This window comes from Hylobates moloch, unplaced genomic scaffold (assembly GCF_009828535.3).
Source record: "Hylobates moloch isolate HMO894 unplaced genomic scaffold, HMol_V3 SCAFFOLD_4, whole genome shotgun sequence".
NCBI classification, from domain to species: Eukaryota; Metazoa; Chordata; class Mammalia; order Primates; family Hylobatidae; genus Hylobates; species Hylobates moloch.
This window is the reverse complement of record NW_026652279.1, coordinates 31,982,572-31,997,710: the sequence shown is the minus strand read 5'-3', so window position 1 is coordinate 31,997,710 and position 15,139 is coordinate 31,982,572. Positions and strand designations below refer to the sequence as shown.

General features: G+C 45.2%; 1 protein-coding gene across 12 annotated transcripts in view; it reads right to left on the bottom strand.

The window, feature by feature from the left end:
• NR2C2 (nuclear receptor subfamily 2 group C member 2) overlaps nucleotides 1-15,139 on the bottom strand; it is a 103,241-nt gene that overhangs the window by 8,004 nt on the left and 80,098 nt on the right. For all 12 annotated transcript variants that reach the window (XM_032149803.2, XM_032149804.2, XM_058437314.1 and 9 more), the window contains 6 exons: nucleotides 12,913-13,046; nucleotides 10,812-10,989; nucleotides 8,744-8,865; nucleotides 6,468-6,607; nucleotides 3,103-3,240; nucleotides 1,991-2,096 (listed from right to left, as the gene is read on the bottom strand). In XM_032149803.2, the coding sequence (XP_032005694.2) occupies nucleotides 1,991-2,096; nucleotides 3,103-3,240; nucleotides 6,468-6,607; nucleotides 8,744-8,865; nucleotides 10,812-10,989; nucleotides 12,913-13,046 (818 nt within the window). The remainder of the gene's footprint in view (nucleotides 1-1,990; nucleotides 2,097-3,102; nucleotides 3,241-6,467; nucleotides 6,608-8,743; nucleotides 8,866-10,811; nucleotides 10,990-12,912; nucleotides 13,047-15,139) is intronic.

Below are 15,139 nucleotides of genomic sequence, written 5' to 3'. Positions count from 1 at the left end.
GGATGGGGAAGAGTCAAAAATGGATATTCCAGACAGTAAATATCAAGATAAAGAAAAAATGAATATGCAAACAGGATGTAAAATACTCTAGGGCCTTTTGAGAACTATCTCTTGAGTGAATTTCTGAGCCCTATAAGAAAGCCTCCCTTATCATTTTGGGCTCCAAGTAACCTGTCGTCACCCTACCCAACCCTGGGTCCCTGACTGGACAGGAGTGACTCATGATGTTTTCAGACACATAGCTACTTTCCAAGGCCACAAAATTGCTGATGTTAAAGTGATCCTTGAGTGTGCTGTGGCTCTGCCAGTAGCCCCAGAGGGTGATTTCCAGCCATCTTTTGGCCATGGGAACTGTGGGGGAGCAGGCCTGTGGCCTCCTAGGAGGACAACCTGACTGTACACCTGGCTGGATGTATAAATTCTGGGTGTGGGTGCATTCCCTGACAGTCCCATTCTCTATGTATTGAGGCTGAAGTTATTCTAGATTCATGATGCAGTCTTCGATGATTCTAGTAGAAAATGGATCTTGCTTTTGTAAAAGCCACATCTGGGCAATAGAAGTGTGCCAAAAGGAGAAGCAGGCTCTTGTCTACTAGCAGGACCAGCCAGCCATAAGACACCCCCAGTCACACCAGAGAAATGACTGGGACTGTCCTGGTTTTAGTGCTGAAAGACTAAGAGCTGGTTACCCTGCTGGGGGGCAAAATCATTTGAGAAGCACTGGGCCAGAAGGGGTAGCCCCCAGGGGCATCTGTGTTCCATGGGGCCCCTGGAGACTAAGGTCTGTGCAGAGGACACACGTCAGGAAGGTGGGCCCGTGTGTCTTCCCAGGCTGTCAATTTTGTTCTAATGTTTATTTTAGGGGGACATGGTGGGGAGAGAAATAGGAAATACTTTACTTGAAAGAGTCTCAGAAATTCATGTAGCTTCTGGTAGGTCAGAAGTTGTCATAGGAAAGCAGCACTCTTCCATCCTTGGCTGGAAAGCCTGCCAATGCATTCTGACCTTTGGCAGATCTGAACAATTTTCCTTCCTAAAGCTGCATGAGAAAGGCTTTTTTTTTTTTTTTTTTCCCCGAGAAGGAGTCTCACTCTGTCACCCAGGCTGGAGTGCAGTGGCGTGATCTCAGCTCACTGCAACCTCTGCCCACCCCACCGGGTTCAAGAGATTCTCCTGCCTCAGCCTCCCCAGTAGCTGGGATTACAGGCGCCTGCCACCGTGCCTGGCTAATTTTTTTTTTTATATTTTTAGTAGAGACGGGGTTTCACCATCTTGGCCAGGCTGGTCTTGAACTCCTGACCTCGTGATCCACCCGCCTCGGCCTCCCAAAGTGCTGGGATTACAGGCGTGAGCCACCGCGCCCTGCCCTAATTTTTACACATATATTTTTGCTGCACATTAGTTACAAATAATACCACTAATTTGCACCCAAACTTTTTTCCCATCAGTTTATCTGAGGGTAAAATGACTTTATATAACTCATCCACTCCTTTATAGGGGTCAGATTTGATTTCTGTCAATAAGAACTTTTCTGTCAAGGACTCTAGCACTGCCTCTTCAATGGATGCTGACCAGAGGAGCAGACCTTTCAAACTATTCTGGACAAAGGAATCTCCATGAGAACTCAAGCCTCATGTACAGTGTTAGCCCCAAAACAGGCCACATAGCATCTGTTCCAACTCCTCCAATTAAAGAGTAGCAATCTGAGGCCTCGCTCACAGTCGCACAGCAAAACTAGAACCAGCCACAGTCCTGGCCCTCCTGCTGGCACTGTCTACAGTCTACACCACCTCTCGCATTCAAGAATTATCTCTAGCTCTTGGGAGCTTGGAAAAAAAACAAAGAAAACTCAAGAATTAGAGTGTGATCCAATGGAGGCTCTATCATGCTGCTAAAAATGGAAAGGTTAACATAATTTATATTAGAAACTACAGACTCAGCCACACTCCTTGCAGCCCCAAGCAAGAGCGCATATGCCTGAATGCCTCACCGGTAGGTGTCTTCCGAGTAGGTTTTCTGAACATAGTCCTGCAACTCCATCTGTGCCTTTTCTTGGAATTTTTCAATCTGGCTTGTGCTGGTCAAACCTGGATGATCTGAAAACAGAAAAGTACCCCCCCCCAATTCCCTCTGTATTTGAAAAGTCTCACTTGTAGACTTCTTAGTATTTTTAGTCAAACTTCTGCAAACTTCTTAAGTACAACAAATTGAACTCAAAGACTGATCTAGTTTGGGTATTATTAGAACATTGGCTTTTCCTCTGTTTTCTGCCCAAGCCTGAAGTTCCTGGGAGCAGGTCGGGGACCCTGAGTGTATGCCAGTCTGAACAGCCCCACATGATTGGTTCTGGACATCTGGCTTCCCACTACCCTAGAAAACACATAGTTTTGAAAACTATCACATAAAATTAGAAATTGTCATTTACTTTCTAAATAATTATATAATTTGTCCCAATTTTATTAGCTATTTTGTTGTTTGTGAGTGAAGGGCTGGGAAGGAAGACAAAAAGGTTAAGCTGTGTCCAACCCCTTACTGTGACGTGAAAAATTAGCCTAAGTGACTTTTCCAGAGGCCTTGAAAGAATAGTTAATAAGGGGAGTGAGGCCAGCCCAGGCATCGTGATTGCTGCCTCTTCATCTCCTGCAAACATACCTTTTAGCATGCTCTGCAGCAGCTGCTGCTACCGCTATACAGTCTGTGGGCAAACAGGTGGAACTTCAATGTGTACTGAATTATATGCGCTAATAAAACTTGGAAACTGGCAAGGGGCCAAAAAAAAAAAAAAAAAAAGAAAAAGGACATCGGGTGGTAGCACACTTTTGTATGCTGTAGTCTTGTTTGGCCAATGGTTTAATTAGGACACAGATTAAATCTATTCAGTGCGTGACATCATCAGGCACTGCAGCATATTTCTTTGGGGCTGTAAAGGCAAGAATTTAAAAGCGTTTATGTATTTATCTAGCAAAACACCTATCATAAGACCACTAGGTCACATACAATCTGCAGGGCTCTTTCTACACCACTGATGACAACATGTTCACGTTCAGAAACATCAGTAGATACAGGTGGAAAAGGGTCATGCGTCCCCACCACATATCTTACCGGGGCTAAAGAGAACTATAGCTTTAAGGTATGCATACTCATAGCCATCTATATCCAGCTTCGCCATGCTGTTACAGAACTCCTGCAGCTTCCAGATGTGCTCCATGACTTGCTTTATCCGGTCACCAGAAAGTTTATCTAGAAACCAACATCACAGATCCTGAGAAAGGCTGGTAAGAACAATAAAACCAGCTTATTTGAGGGGCTACATATGTAAAGAAATGGGACCATTTCACTTTTTAATGAAAAATCAGTAATCTCAAGGTGAACAAGAGCTTCATTTTCCAGCTGCAGATGAAGTGACAAGAGGTACCCAAATTCTGCTCCAATATGGGTTCTGCCTCAATAACAAACTCCTAGACCAGTGATTCTCCCTGACCCTGCTGCCAGGCAGCTGGCCTGTAGGTGTACATTGTGAATTCCTTTTATTCTGTACCTGAGTAATAATTCCTTTATTCTGAAGACTCACAGCTTATATACTTGGTTAGGTTTTTTAAGTCTCTGCAGGCACCTGAACATTAAATGCTGGTAATTTTTAGTTGTCAAAACAATTTTTTTTGAGTTGGGTGTCTTACTATGTTGCCCAGGCTGAACTTTAATTCATGAGCTCAAGTGATCCTCCCATCTCAGCATCCTGAGTAGCTGGGACTACAAGTGTGCATCACCATGCCTGGCTTCAGAACAATTTTATATGTTATTTCATTTAATCCTCATGACAATACTTTACTGGCAGTATTAGTATTATTATACTCAGTTAAAAATAAAACTGGCCAGTTGTGGTGGCTCGTGCCTCTCTAGTCCCAATGTTTTGGGAGGCCAAGGCAGGAAGACTGCTTGAGGCCAGGAGTTTGAGACCAGCTTGGGCAACATCATGAGACTCTGTCTCTACAAAAAACAAAAAAACACACAAAAAAACCCCAAAAACAAAAACAACAACAACAACAAGAACAACAACAACAAAACACCAAAAAACAAAGAAAACTAAAGCTCATTTGTGAACAAATCTTACTTAACTTCAATAAAATGTTGTAAGGGTTTTTTTTTTTTTTTTTTGAGTCTCGCTCTGTCCCAGGCTGGAGTGCAGTGACACAATCTTGGCTCACTGCAGCCTCTGCCTCCCAGGTTCAAGTGATTTTTCTACCTCAGCCTCCCAAGCAACTGGGATTACAGGCACTCACCACTATGTCCGGCTAATTTTTGTATTTTTAGTAGAGACAGGGTTTCACCATGTTGGCTAGGCTGATCTTGAACTCCTGACCTCAAGTGATCCACCTGCCTCGGCCTCCCAAAGTGCTGGGATTACAGGTGTAAGCCACCACACCCAGCCTGTTATAGGGTCTTTTAAACTTCACCCTTACGTAACTATTCCAAGGAAATAACTAGAAAAACAAATGTATGACTATGTCACTCACATTCCCAGATATCAAACACCTGGAATGCCCAATTAAAAGTGAAATTCCAAGCCTAGGCAGCATAGCGAAACCTCATCTCTATAAAAAAATACAAAAATTAGCTGGGTGTGATGGCACATGCCTGTAGTCCCAGCTACTTGGGAGGCTGAGGCAGGAGGATCACTTGAGCCCAGGGGTTCAAGGCTGTAGTGAGCTATGATTGCTACTGCACTCCAGCCTGGCAACACAGAGAGACTGTATCAAAACACAAACAAACAAAACAACAAAAACTTCCACTTCAGCTACAAGTGTAGATTTTCAGTGTTACTTCAAATCCTGGGCATGACAGTGGTCTTCAGAGTGTCGCGGACATGCTACACATGGAGAGACTACAATGGCTGCGTCCTATTCCTGACACTGCTGGTGTTTTGAACACCAAATACTAGATAGTTGCCACAGATCTCACTAGAAAAGTTATTTGTTCGCTCTTAAGGAGCAGGCTGGGTGAGGTACGTATGTCCTGGACTAGGGGGTCAGCATGATGCGGGTTTGTGCCCTAGTTTTTTTTTTTTTTTTTTTTTTTTTTTGAAATAGTCTCGCTCTGTCACCCAGGCTGCAGTGCAGTGGCGCAATCTCGGCTCACTGCAACCTCTGCCTCCTGGGTTCAAGCGATTCTCATGCCTCAGCCTCCCGAGTGGCTGGAATTACAGACATGCGCCACCATGCCCGGCTAATTTTTGTTTTTTGGAGACAGAATCTCGCTCTGTTGCCCAGGCTGCAGTGCAGTGGCGTGATCTCGGCTCACTGCAACCTCCGCCTCCCAGGTTCAAGCGGTTCTCCCGCCTCAGCCTCCCAAGTAGCTGGGATTACAGATGCCCACCATCACGCCTGGCTAATTTTTTGTATTTTTAGTAGAGACGAGGTTTCGCCATGTTGCCCAGGCTGGTTTCAAACGCCCAAGCTCAGGCAATCCACCCGCCTCAGCCTCCCAAAGTGCTGGGATTACAGGCGTGAGCCACCGCACCTGGCCTTTTTTTTTTTGTATTTTTAGTAGAGAAGGGGTTTCACCATGTTGGCCAAGCTGGACTGTCCTGACCTCCATTGATCCCCCGTCTTGGCCTCCCAAAGTGCTCGGATTAGAGGAGTGAGCCACTGCACCCAGCCTGTGCCCTAGTTTTTGTATTTACTGTTTCATCTGGGCAAGCCAGGGAACTAATCAGGGCCTGAGTTCCTCCATAGGGAAAAAATGAGGTAATAGTCCCTATTTTATAGGGTTGTGAGGATCTGTGAACTATTATACATGAGAAAAGTAACCTGTCAATGAAGATGAAAATATCAGCTGTGATTATTTTGAAAACATCACTAAATGCCTATCAAGAAGTTGACCTTTTCCATTTTTTTCTTCGTATTAATCGTATGAAGAGGGCAGTCTGGCAGAAATTTACATATTCTGACTGATAAGGGGTGCTGTAACATTCATTCATTCATTGATTGAGATGGGATCTTGCTCTATTACCCAGGCTGGAGTACATGGAATGATCACAGCTCACTGCAGCCTCAAACTCTGGGCTCAAGCAATCCTCCTGCCTCAGCCTCCTGAGTATCTGGGACTACAGGCAGATGCCACCAGGCCTGGCTAATTTTTTGTACTTTTTGTAAAGACAAGGTCTTGTTATGTTGCCCAGACTGGTCTCAAACTCCTGGGCTCAAGTGATCCTCCTGCCTGGCCTAACAAAGTGTTAGGATTACAGGCGTGAGCCACCATGCCCAGCCCAAAGGTTCCATAACTTAACAGTCAAACTTCTCTCAGCCTATGGATGCTGTGGGAAACTGAGGCTATCCAATTTGCTATGTTGCCAGCCTGGGTCAACAAAGGTGTCTTTGACATGAGTCTCCAACCAGGGGACTGGGCTCTGCTCCATGGCCACCAAGCTGAACCAAGACACACCCCAGCCCCAAGTCCCTGTGCCCTACCTTCCTGGATGCTGTTCTGCAGGTGGTTGACGATGGCAGCCAGGATGGTGGAGAGACTCATGACCTGGGCACACTGGGCCAGGCCGAGGGTGAAGAGCTCATTCCAGCAGGCCCGCACCAGGCTGGTGTTGCAGTCCTGCCTAGGAATATAGAGAGGAGCCTGAGTGTGGTGTGTGTTGGCATTTCTCCAAGGTTGTGGGGCATCCAGGCACTAAGTCCCAGCATTTCCCAAACAGGTGAATTCAGCAAGTGTTTGTTGAAGTGCTATCCAGGATCATTCTTCAATAAAAGGGTGAAGTCTATGAATAAGTCTATGAATGTTTTAACTAAAGTCCTTCTAATGATCAACTATTCTCTTAAAAAACATTCTTTAAATAATAAAAAAATTTTAATAGGTATGGCCAAACCATCATTACCTACAGCCTTCTAAAGCCTCAGCATCCTGGATTGGCTCTGTCCCAGGAGATGGTATCAGTTACTTAGGTCCTGCAGCCAAGGTCATGAGAGGCTATGGGGACCAAAAGACTAAGAGCTGAGTACAGATTCCGAAGGGCAGAAACATGCCCTGCAACCTTGCAGGGCAGGAGGCAGGCTTTGTGCTGGATCCGAGACTGAAGCAGGGAGGATGAGGGTCCAGCTAAGGCCGCTGCCAGCCCTGCCCTGGCTAACTTCTACTCAGGTTAGTCAGCAAAGTTGGCACATCACAAAACAATACATCCTTATTCTCAGAAACCCCTAAATTGCATTCCCTCACCTGTCTCAAGATTTCAGGAGGCCAGAGAAACTGGGCTGTCTTGACAAAGCTGTTTCTTCCAGTTGCCTTAAGTGTGGCCCAGCCACAGGAAGGCAGTGAGAACAAGGGCTACTGCACTGTGTCATTCCCAAATGCCCCAGATGCACGTCTAGTATTTTACTATGATCACTGCCCTGAACGCTAACTTATGAAAAATAGTACATGAAACGTAACTGAAACCACTTCAAATGTGGTAGCACATTTTATCTAGCCCGGACTGAGAAACTCTGTGGAGGAGGTTCCAAATTACCCAACTAGAAAAAGTACACTCAGGGCAGTGGGTAACTACGTTTTAACCTCATTTAAAAAATCTCAGGTACCTATCAGTACTATTAACTGTGGACTGTGGTGTTATTAAAAAAAAAAAAAAAAAAAAAAAAAGGCCTGAGGTTACACCACCTACCACATAGTAGCAAGGGGTAGGCCATTCTCCCAAAGAGCTAACAATGAAACTCCTAATACTTGTTTAGCCGTCACTACCTGTCTAATTCTCCCTGGAGAATGAAACAATTCTGACTGCCTTTCCTTTAATCATGGAGGGAGGTGACCATTCTAACAACTACTCAGGACACATCCCATACCACCTGACCCACAGAACCACACTGCCTTCTGCTGAGTCCCTTGCATGCCAGGCACTGGGTTAAGAGCTTTATAGATCTTAAACCCACGCAAGGATTCTACAATGAGAAACTGGAGGCTCAGAGAGGTAAAGTGACTTGCACAAGGCCACATAGCTGACAAGCACTATTCTTATGGCCTGACAACCAGCTCTGTTTGCCCCAAAGACAATAGTGTCAACTACTAGACAACCCTGCCCTCCATTCTAGTGTTTTCCACGTATTACCTAAGGATGGTTACTCTGCAATATGCAATGACTCTCATTGTATTTCCATTTTTATATGGCTACTTATCTTTCAACCAGACTGCCAGCCACCTGATGGCACACTGGCAGAGCCAATGTCGGGATTTAGAGGAGAAACATACACAAGTGGTACTCAAGAAAGCAAGAAAAAGGGGGGGTTTCCTGTAGAGATGACACCAGGATCTGTACTACTCAATGTGCCAGTTGGCACTGTGGCTTGTGTGAGATTGTAAATCCATGTTTGAGGAAACAGCTGATTCACATTCACCTTATTAAGGCCTAGGCACAGTTCCCGGCCTGGCTTCAGTTTGTGAGTCACACTGTGCATAGCACAGTGCTGGGGACTACCCTTGCCTTCTACATTCTTCTCCATCCCCAGCTCCCAGCACCAAATCCTTGGTGTATCTAGGAGGCTCCATAAAGGTTAGAGGAACACTGCAGAACTGGCAACTTGTAATCCTGCTACCAGTCCACTAACTATATTTAATAAAAAACTCAGGGTCCTTTGAATGAGGTCATAGGAACAGTCAAACTAGATGGGCCCTCAGAGTTCTTCCAGGTCATTCCTAGGGAGAGGAAGGCCCCTGCCCAAGGATACATGCACAGAAAGTGGCCACTTACCCAAGTGCCTGAAAGGCTGGGATTGACCGAGCCCAGTGCATTGAGAGGAAAAGCAGACGGGATGCAGACTCACAGATGTAGTGCACGTTGAGGTACTCTGGCATTGGACTGGGCATTGTTAGCTGGAAAAGAGGAGGCACATGGCACAGGAGGTGAAGGAAGGACAGGGGATGGCTTTGTCTGTCAAGATGTATCCCTGTCATGCTTCAATAGCAGTGGCATCTAGAGTCGCTGTCTGATTCTGAAGTCCCATGCAGTCAGGGGGCCTGCACAGACTCCCCATGTTTTCTTGCTCAGTGAACTAGGGTCTAATGGGCCTTGGAATGTGGTCCATAAGCCTAAGGGGTATCTTCCCAGCCCACCCCCACAAAAACATACTCCTCAAGTCTTGCCTCAGCTAAACTGTTATTTGTTCTATGGCAATTCCATTTTGAGCCATAGGTTAAGGTCTAAATTAAATCTGGGGAACAGGGGCCAGGTGTGGGTGGCTCATGCCTGTAATCCCAGCACTTTGCGGGGCTGAGGCAGGCAGATCACCTGATGTCAGGAGTTTGAGACCAGCCTGGACAACATAGTGAAACCCTGTCTCTATTAAAAATACAAAAACTAGCCAGGTGTGGTGGCGTGCACCTGTAGTTCCAGCTACTTGGGAGGCTGAGGGAGGAGAATCGCTTGAACCCAGGAGGTGGAGGTTGTGGTGAACCAAAATTATACCACTGCACTCCAGTATGGGTGACAGTGAGACTCAGTCTCAAAAAAAATAAAAAAACAAAAATCTGGGTAACAGGGACCAACTTCATGGACTAGCAGGCATTTTGGGAGATGGTCTTAAAGTAGCAGTAAGTAAGAGCTAAGCAGCTCATGTGATAGGAGCACTTTGGGAGGCTGAGGTGGGAGGACTGCTTGAGGCCAAGTGTTTGAAACCAGCTTGGGCAACATATCAAGGACCCCATCTCTACAAAAAATAAAAATAAAAATTAGCTGGGCATGGTGGTGCATGCTTATAGTCCTAGCTACTTGGGAGGCTGAGGCAGGAGGACCACCTGAGCCCAGGAGTTCAAGCCCAGCAGTCTGAGGTTACAGTGAGCCACAATCACATCACTACGTTTCAGCCTAGGTATTTGTTAAAAAAAAAAAAAAAATTCTGAGGGAAAAGGAAGACTCAGCAGTCTGGAGACCTAGAGACTGAGAGGGCTTCAGGTACCCTCTGAGTGTCCTGTAGAAAAAGTGAGACCAGTGAATGACAGCATGGGGAAGACCCGTGAGGCCTTAACAGCACTCTTCAAGGGATCTACTTTCTGTGGCTCTAGAGGGCAGAGTAGTCAAGATCAATGGCTGGCTGCCTGCTTGTTGTAGATTTTATATGAGGGTTTCTATGACACAGAGAAGAGACAAAGTGCCTGCCTGAGCCCATGGGGCAGCCAGGCAGTCACAGAGAGGCAGAGGCAGAGCATTCGGCCCTCAGCAGTTACCACTATGTCAGCCTGTCTTAGTAATGATGGGCCACGCCTGCTTCAAGGTTACCTTCAGAACCAAATGGCACTGTGAGCAAAAGACAAGTGAAGATGCTTCATAATGGGACTATCATTCTGGAATACAAGATCCAGTTTGAAGTCATAATATCAAATACCAGATTGAAGATGAACTCACTCCAAGGTTTCATCTTTACTTATTTATTTATTTTTGAGGCAGTTTCACTCTTGTTGCCCAGGCTGGAGTGCAGTGGTGCAGTGGCGTGATCTTGGCTCACTGCAACCTCTGCCTCCCAGGTTCAAGCGATTCTCATGCCTCAGCCTCCTGAGTAGGTGAGATTATAGGCATGCGCCTCCATGCCCGGCTAATGTTTGTATTTTTAGTAGAGATGGGATTTCACCATGTTGGCCAGGCTGGTCTTGAACTCCTGAGCTGAAGTGATCCATGTGCCTTGGCTTCCCAAAGTGCTGAGATTACAGGCATGAGCCACTATGCCTGGCCCCAAGGTTTTGATTTTTAAAACTGCAGACTGGCTTTGGTACAGAACCTATCCCCCAGCAGGTTGGGGGCACATGGTTAGGCTGAATCCACTCACCTTAAATGTGACGTGTGTGTCTGAAAGGAGGGGGCCTTCAACCTCAATGATGGGTGTCGACTGGTCTCTGCTGATGACGTGGATGCTCCCTCCTCCACTGGTGTCTATCCCATCTGCCAAGCTTGGAGAGGAGGAGCTGTCTGTGGTATTAAGTGCTTTAGCTAAGGTATCAAATGCCCTGTGAGCAAAAATGAAGCGTGTAATTGTGAATCTACAGCTTTTAGGGGGAACAGAATTCTAGCTATGATTTAGAAAAACTACAGTGGGAAAAGATAATTAAATTCTACTTTGTGAGGGAAACGCTAACAATGAAAGCTTCTTTTTTAAATTTTTTTGGGATAGCACAGAGGCTGGAGTGCAGTAGCAGGATCTCAGCTTACTGCAGCCTCTACTTCCTGGCTTCAAGGAATTCTTGTGCCTCAGCCTCCTGAGTAGCTGGGACTACAGGCACACGCCACCACACCCAGGTAATTTTTTTCATTTTTTAGAAACTGAGTCTTGCTCTGTCACCCAGGCTGGAGTGCGGTGTTGTGATCTTGGCTCACCGCAACCTCCACCTCCTGGGTTCATGCAATTCTCTTGCCTCAGCCTTCCAAGTAGCTGGGACTACAGGCACACACCACCATGCCTGGCTATATCTTTTGCCACCATGCCTGGCTATATCTTTTGTATTTTTAGTAGAGACGGGGTTTCACTATGTTGGCCAGGCTGGTCTCAAACTATTGACTGCAGGTGATCTACCTGCGTTGGCCTCTGAAAGTGCTGGGATTACACACGTGAGCCACTGCATCCGGCAAACAATGAAAGCTTGTATGTATTATCTACACATCATCTTAGGCGCTGAGCTATGTATTATCTAACTTCACGGACAATTTCTTTCTTTTCTTTTCTCTCTCTTTTTCCTTCCTTCTTTTCTCTTTCCCTCCTTCCTTCCTTCTCTTTCTCTTTGTCTCTCTTTTTCTTTCTTTCAGAGATGGGGTCTGTCTGTCTATCTATCTATCTATCTATCTATCTATCTATCTATCTATCTATCTATCTATCTATCTATCTATCTATCTTTTATTTACTTTTTCAGAGATGGTCTCAAACTCCTAGGATCAAGTGATCCTCCTGTCTCAGCTTCTCTAAGTGCTGGGATTATAGCTGTGAGCCACTGCACCTAGGCCCAATTTCTATTTTTCACAAGTACCCTCCAAAGGTAAAAATTGTCTTCCATTTTACAGATGTGAATGCTGAGCTTACAGTTGTTAAATAACTTTTCCAAGACCATCCACATAGTAAGTGGTAGAACCAGAATTCTACCTAATTCAAATCCCACCCTCTTTCCACTGGACCTAGATCTTATTTGTTATCAGACCACAAGTGAACAAAGGACTGGAACACTTGTATAGTTTCCAGCTTTGTATCTGGCTGGTCTGGCATGTTAGCAGCAGAGCACAAGAGCCAAACTGCAGAGAAGAAACATCCTTAGTAGCAGTTATCGACGTCTGGCATTAGCTCATACTATCTATCAGCCACTATCAATCTAGTTACCCTGGTGGATTTAAGCTCTGAATTCATTACTAAGAAAAAACATACATGAGGGCTGGGGGTGGTGGCACACGCCTGTAAACCCAGCACTTTGGATGCTGAGGCGGGAAGATCACTTGAGCCCAGGAGTTCTAGACCAGCCTAGGCAACATGGTGAGACCCCATCTCTATTAAAAAAAAAAAAAAAGAAAAAATATAGATGAGAAAAATAGGTTAAAACAGAAGTAGGAAAGGGAATGAACTCTTAATATGCAGATGCATTATTAAACAGTAATTAATACAAATAACCGCTGTCCACTAGAGCTTTCCTCCTACTTCTACTGATTTACTCAATTTCCTTTTCCATGGTTGGGAATGAAAAGAAGTTTTGATTGTTTTATACTGTATAACGTAGGTGGGTCTATGTTCCCATAGTTAAAATTTGAAAGACGACAGATGTGCAGGGTCATTGTAACAATTTTATCATCCTTAGTTAAATACAGCACAGGTACCAACATGCTGTTTTCCACCCTCACAATAGAGGGAGGGTGTCCAGGCGAGGAGGGGGGCCTCCACCCTCATGGGCTCGTACCGAGTTATCTCACTTGCAGACTGGTCCTCTGGCTGGATTTCTGAAGTGTCACCGTTGTTCAAAGATTCACTTAGGTTGGCAAGGGAGGTCACTACATTTGCCAGTGTGCCCAGAGCTCCCTGGCTTGTTTCAGCCTATTAAACAAAAAAATACTGACATTAAAAATGAACACAGATATGCAAATGACTCTCAGGCCAATGAAGTTATAATGCTGGTTCAAAAACAGCTTCCAGGAGAGGGGAGTGTGACTACAAAGGGGCAACACGAGGAAGATCTTTTTGGTGATTTAACAGTTCTGTATCTTGGTGTGGTGGTATTTACACAAATCTAGATATGTGACAAAATGACAGAACAAAAACAGATAAATCAGACTTCATTAAAATTAAAACTGTTGTGCTTCAAAAGAAATTGTCAAGAAAGTAAAAGCCCATAAAACAAAAGGACAATTCACGGAATGAGAGAAAATATTTGCAAATCATATGTCTGATAATGGTTTAGTAGCCAGAATATCTAAGGAACACTAACAACTCAATAATAAAAAGACAACCCAATTTAAAAATGGAAAAAGAGGCTGGACGCAGTGGCTTATGCCTGTAATCCCAGCACTTTGGGAGGCCGAGGCAGGTGGATCACCTGAGGTCAGGAGTTCAAGACCAGCCAGGCAAACATGGTGAAACCCTGTCTCTACTAAAAATATAAAAAATTAGCCAGGCATGGTGGCAGGTGCCTGTAACCCCAGGTACTCAGGAGGCTGAAGGAGGAGCATCACTTGAACCCAGGAGGCGGAGGTTGCAGTGAGCTGAGATTGTGCCACTGCCTGGGTGACAGAGTAAGATTCCATGTCAAAAAAAAAAAAAAAAAGGAAAAAGAGCACTTTGCGAGGGCGAAGCAGAAGGATCCCTTGAGCCCAAGAGTTTGAGACCAGCCTGGGCAACATGGCAAGGCCCTGTCTCTACAAAAAGTAAAAAAAAAATTAGCCAGGCGTGGTGGTGTGTGCCTGTGGTCCCAGCTACTTAGGAATCTGAAGTGGGAGGGTCTCTTGAGCTCAGGAAATCAAGGCTGCACTGAGCCATGATTGTGCCACTGCAGTCCAGCCTATCAGACAGAGTGAGACCTTGTCTCAAAAACAAAATGAAACAACAAAACCCCAAAGATAACAGACATCTCTCCAAAGAAGATATATAAACAGCCCAAAAGCATTTGAAGAGATGCTCAACATCATGAGAAATGCAAATCAAAATCACAATGAAATAACACTTCACATCCACTGGGATGGCTACAATCCAAAAGATGGATAATAACAAGTGTTGGCAAGGATGTGGAGAAATCAGAACCTTCCTACACAGTTGGTGAGAATGTAAAGTGGTACAACACAAATGTCCATCAATTGACTAATGGATAAATAAAATGTGGTATAGCCATACAAAGGTGTATTATTAGGCTGGGTGTGGTGACTCGCGCCTGTAATCCCAGCACTTTGGGAGGCCGAGATGGGCAGATCACCTGAGGTCAGGAGTTTGAGACCAGCCCGACCAACATGGTGAAACCTCATCTCTACAAAAAACACAAAATTGGCCAGGAGCAGTGGCTCACGCCTGTAATCCCAGCACTTTGGGAGGCCGAGGTGGGCGGATCGTGAGGTCAGGAGTTTAAGACCAGCCTGACCAACATGATGAAACCCTATCTCTACTAAAAATACAAAAATTAGCTGGGTGTGGTGGCACACGCTTGCAATCCCAGCTACTCAGGAGGCTGAGGCAGGAGAATTGCTTGAACCCGGGAGGCAGAGGCTGCAATGAGCTGAGATCACGCCATTGCACTCCAGCCTGGGCGACAGAGCGAGACTCCATCTCAAAACAAAACACACAAAATTAGCTGGGTGTGGTGGCACATGTCTGTAATCCCAGCCAGTCGGGAGGCTGAGGCAGGAGAATTGCTTGAACTCAGCAGGCCTTCGGAAGTTGCAGTGAGCCGAGGTGGTACCATTGCACTCTAGCCGGGGAAACAAGAGTGAAACTCTGTCTTAAAAAAAAAAACAGAGGTGCATAATTTGGCAATAAAAAGGAATGAAGTACTGATACATGTTATATCACGATGACCCTTAAAAACATGCTAAGTGAAAGAAGCCAGCCACAAAAGACCATATATTGTATGATTTCCTTTATATGAAATGTACAGAGTTGACAAAACCATAGAGTCAGAAAGCAGATTAGTGGTTGGTAGGGTT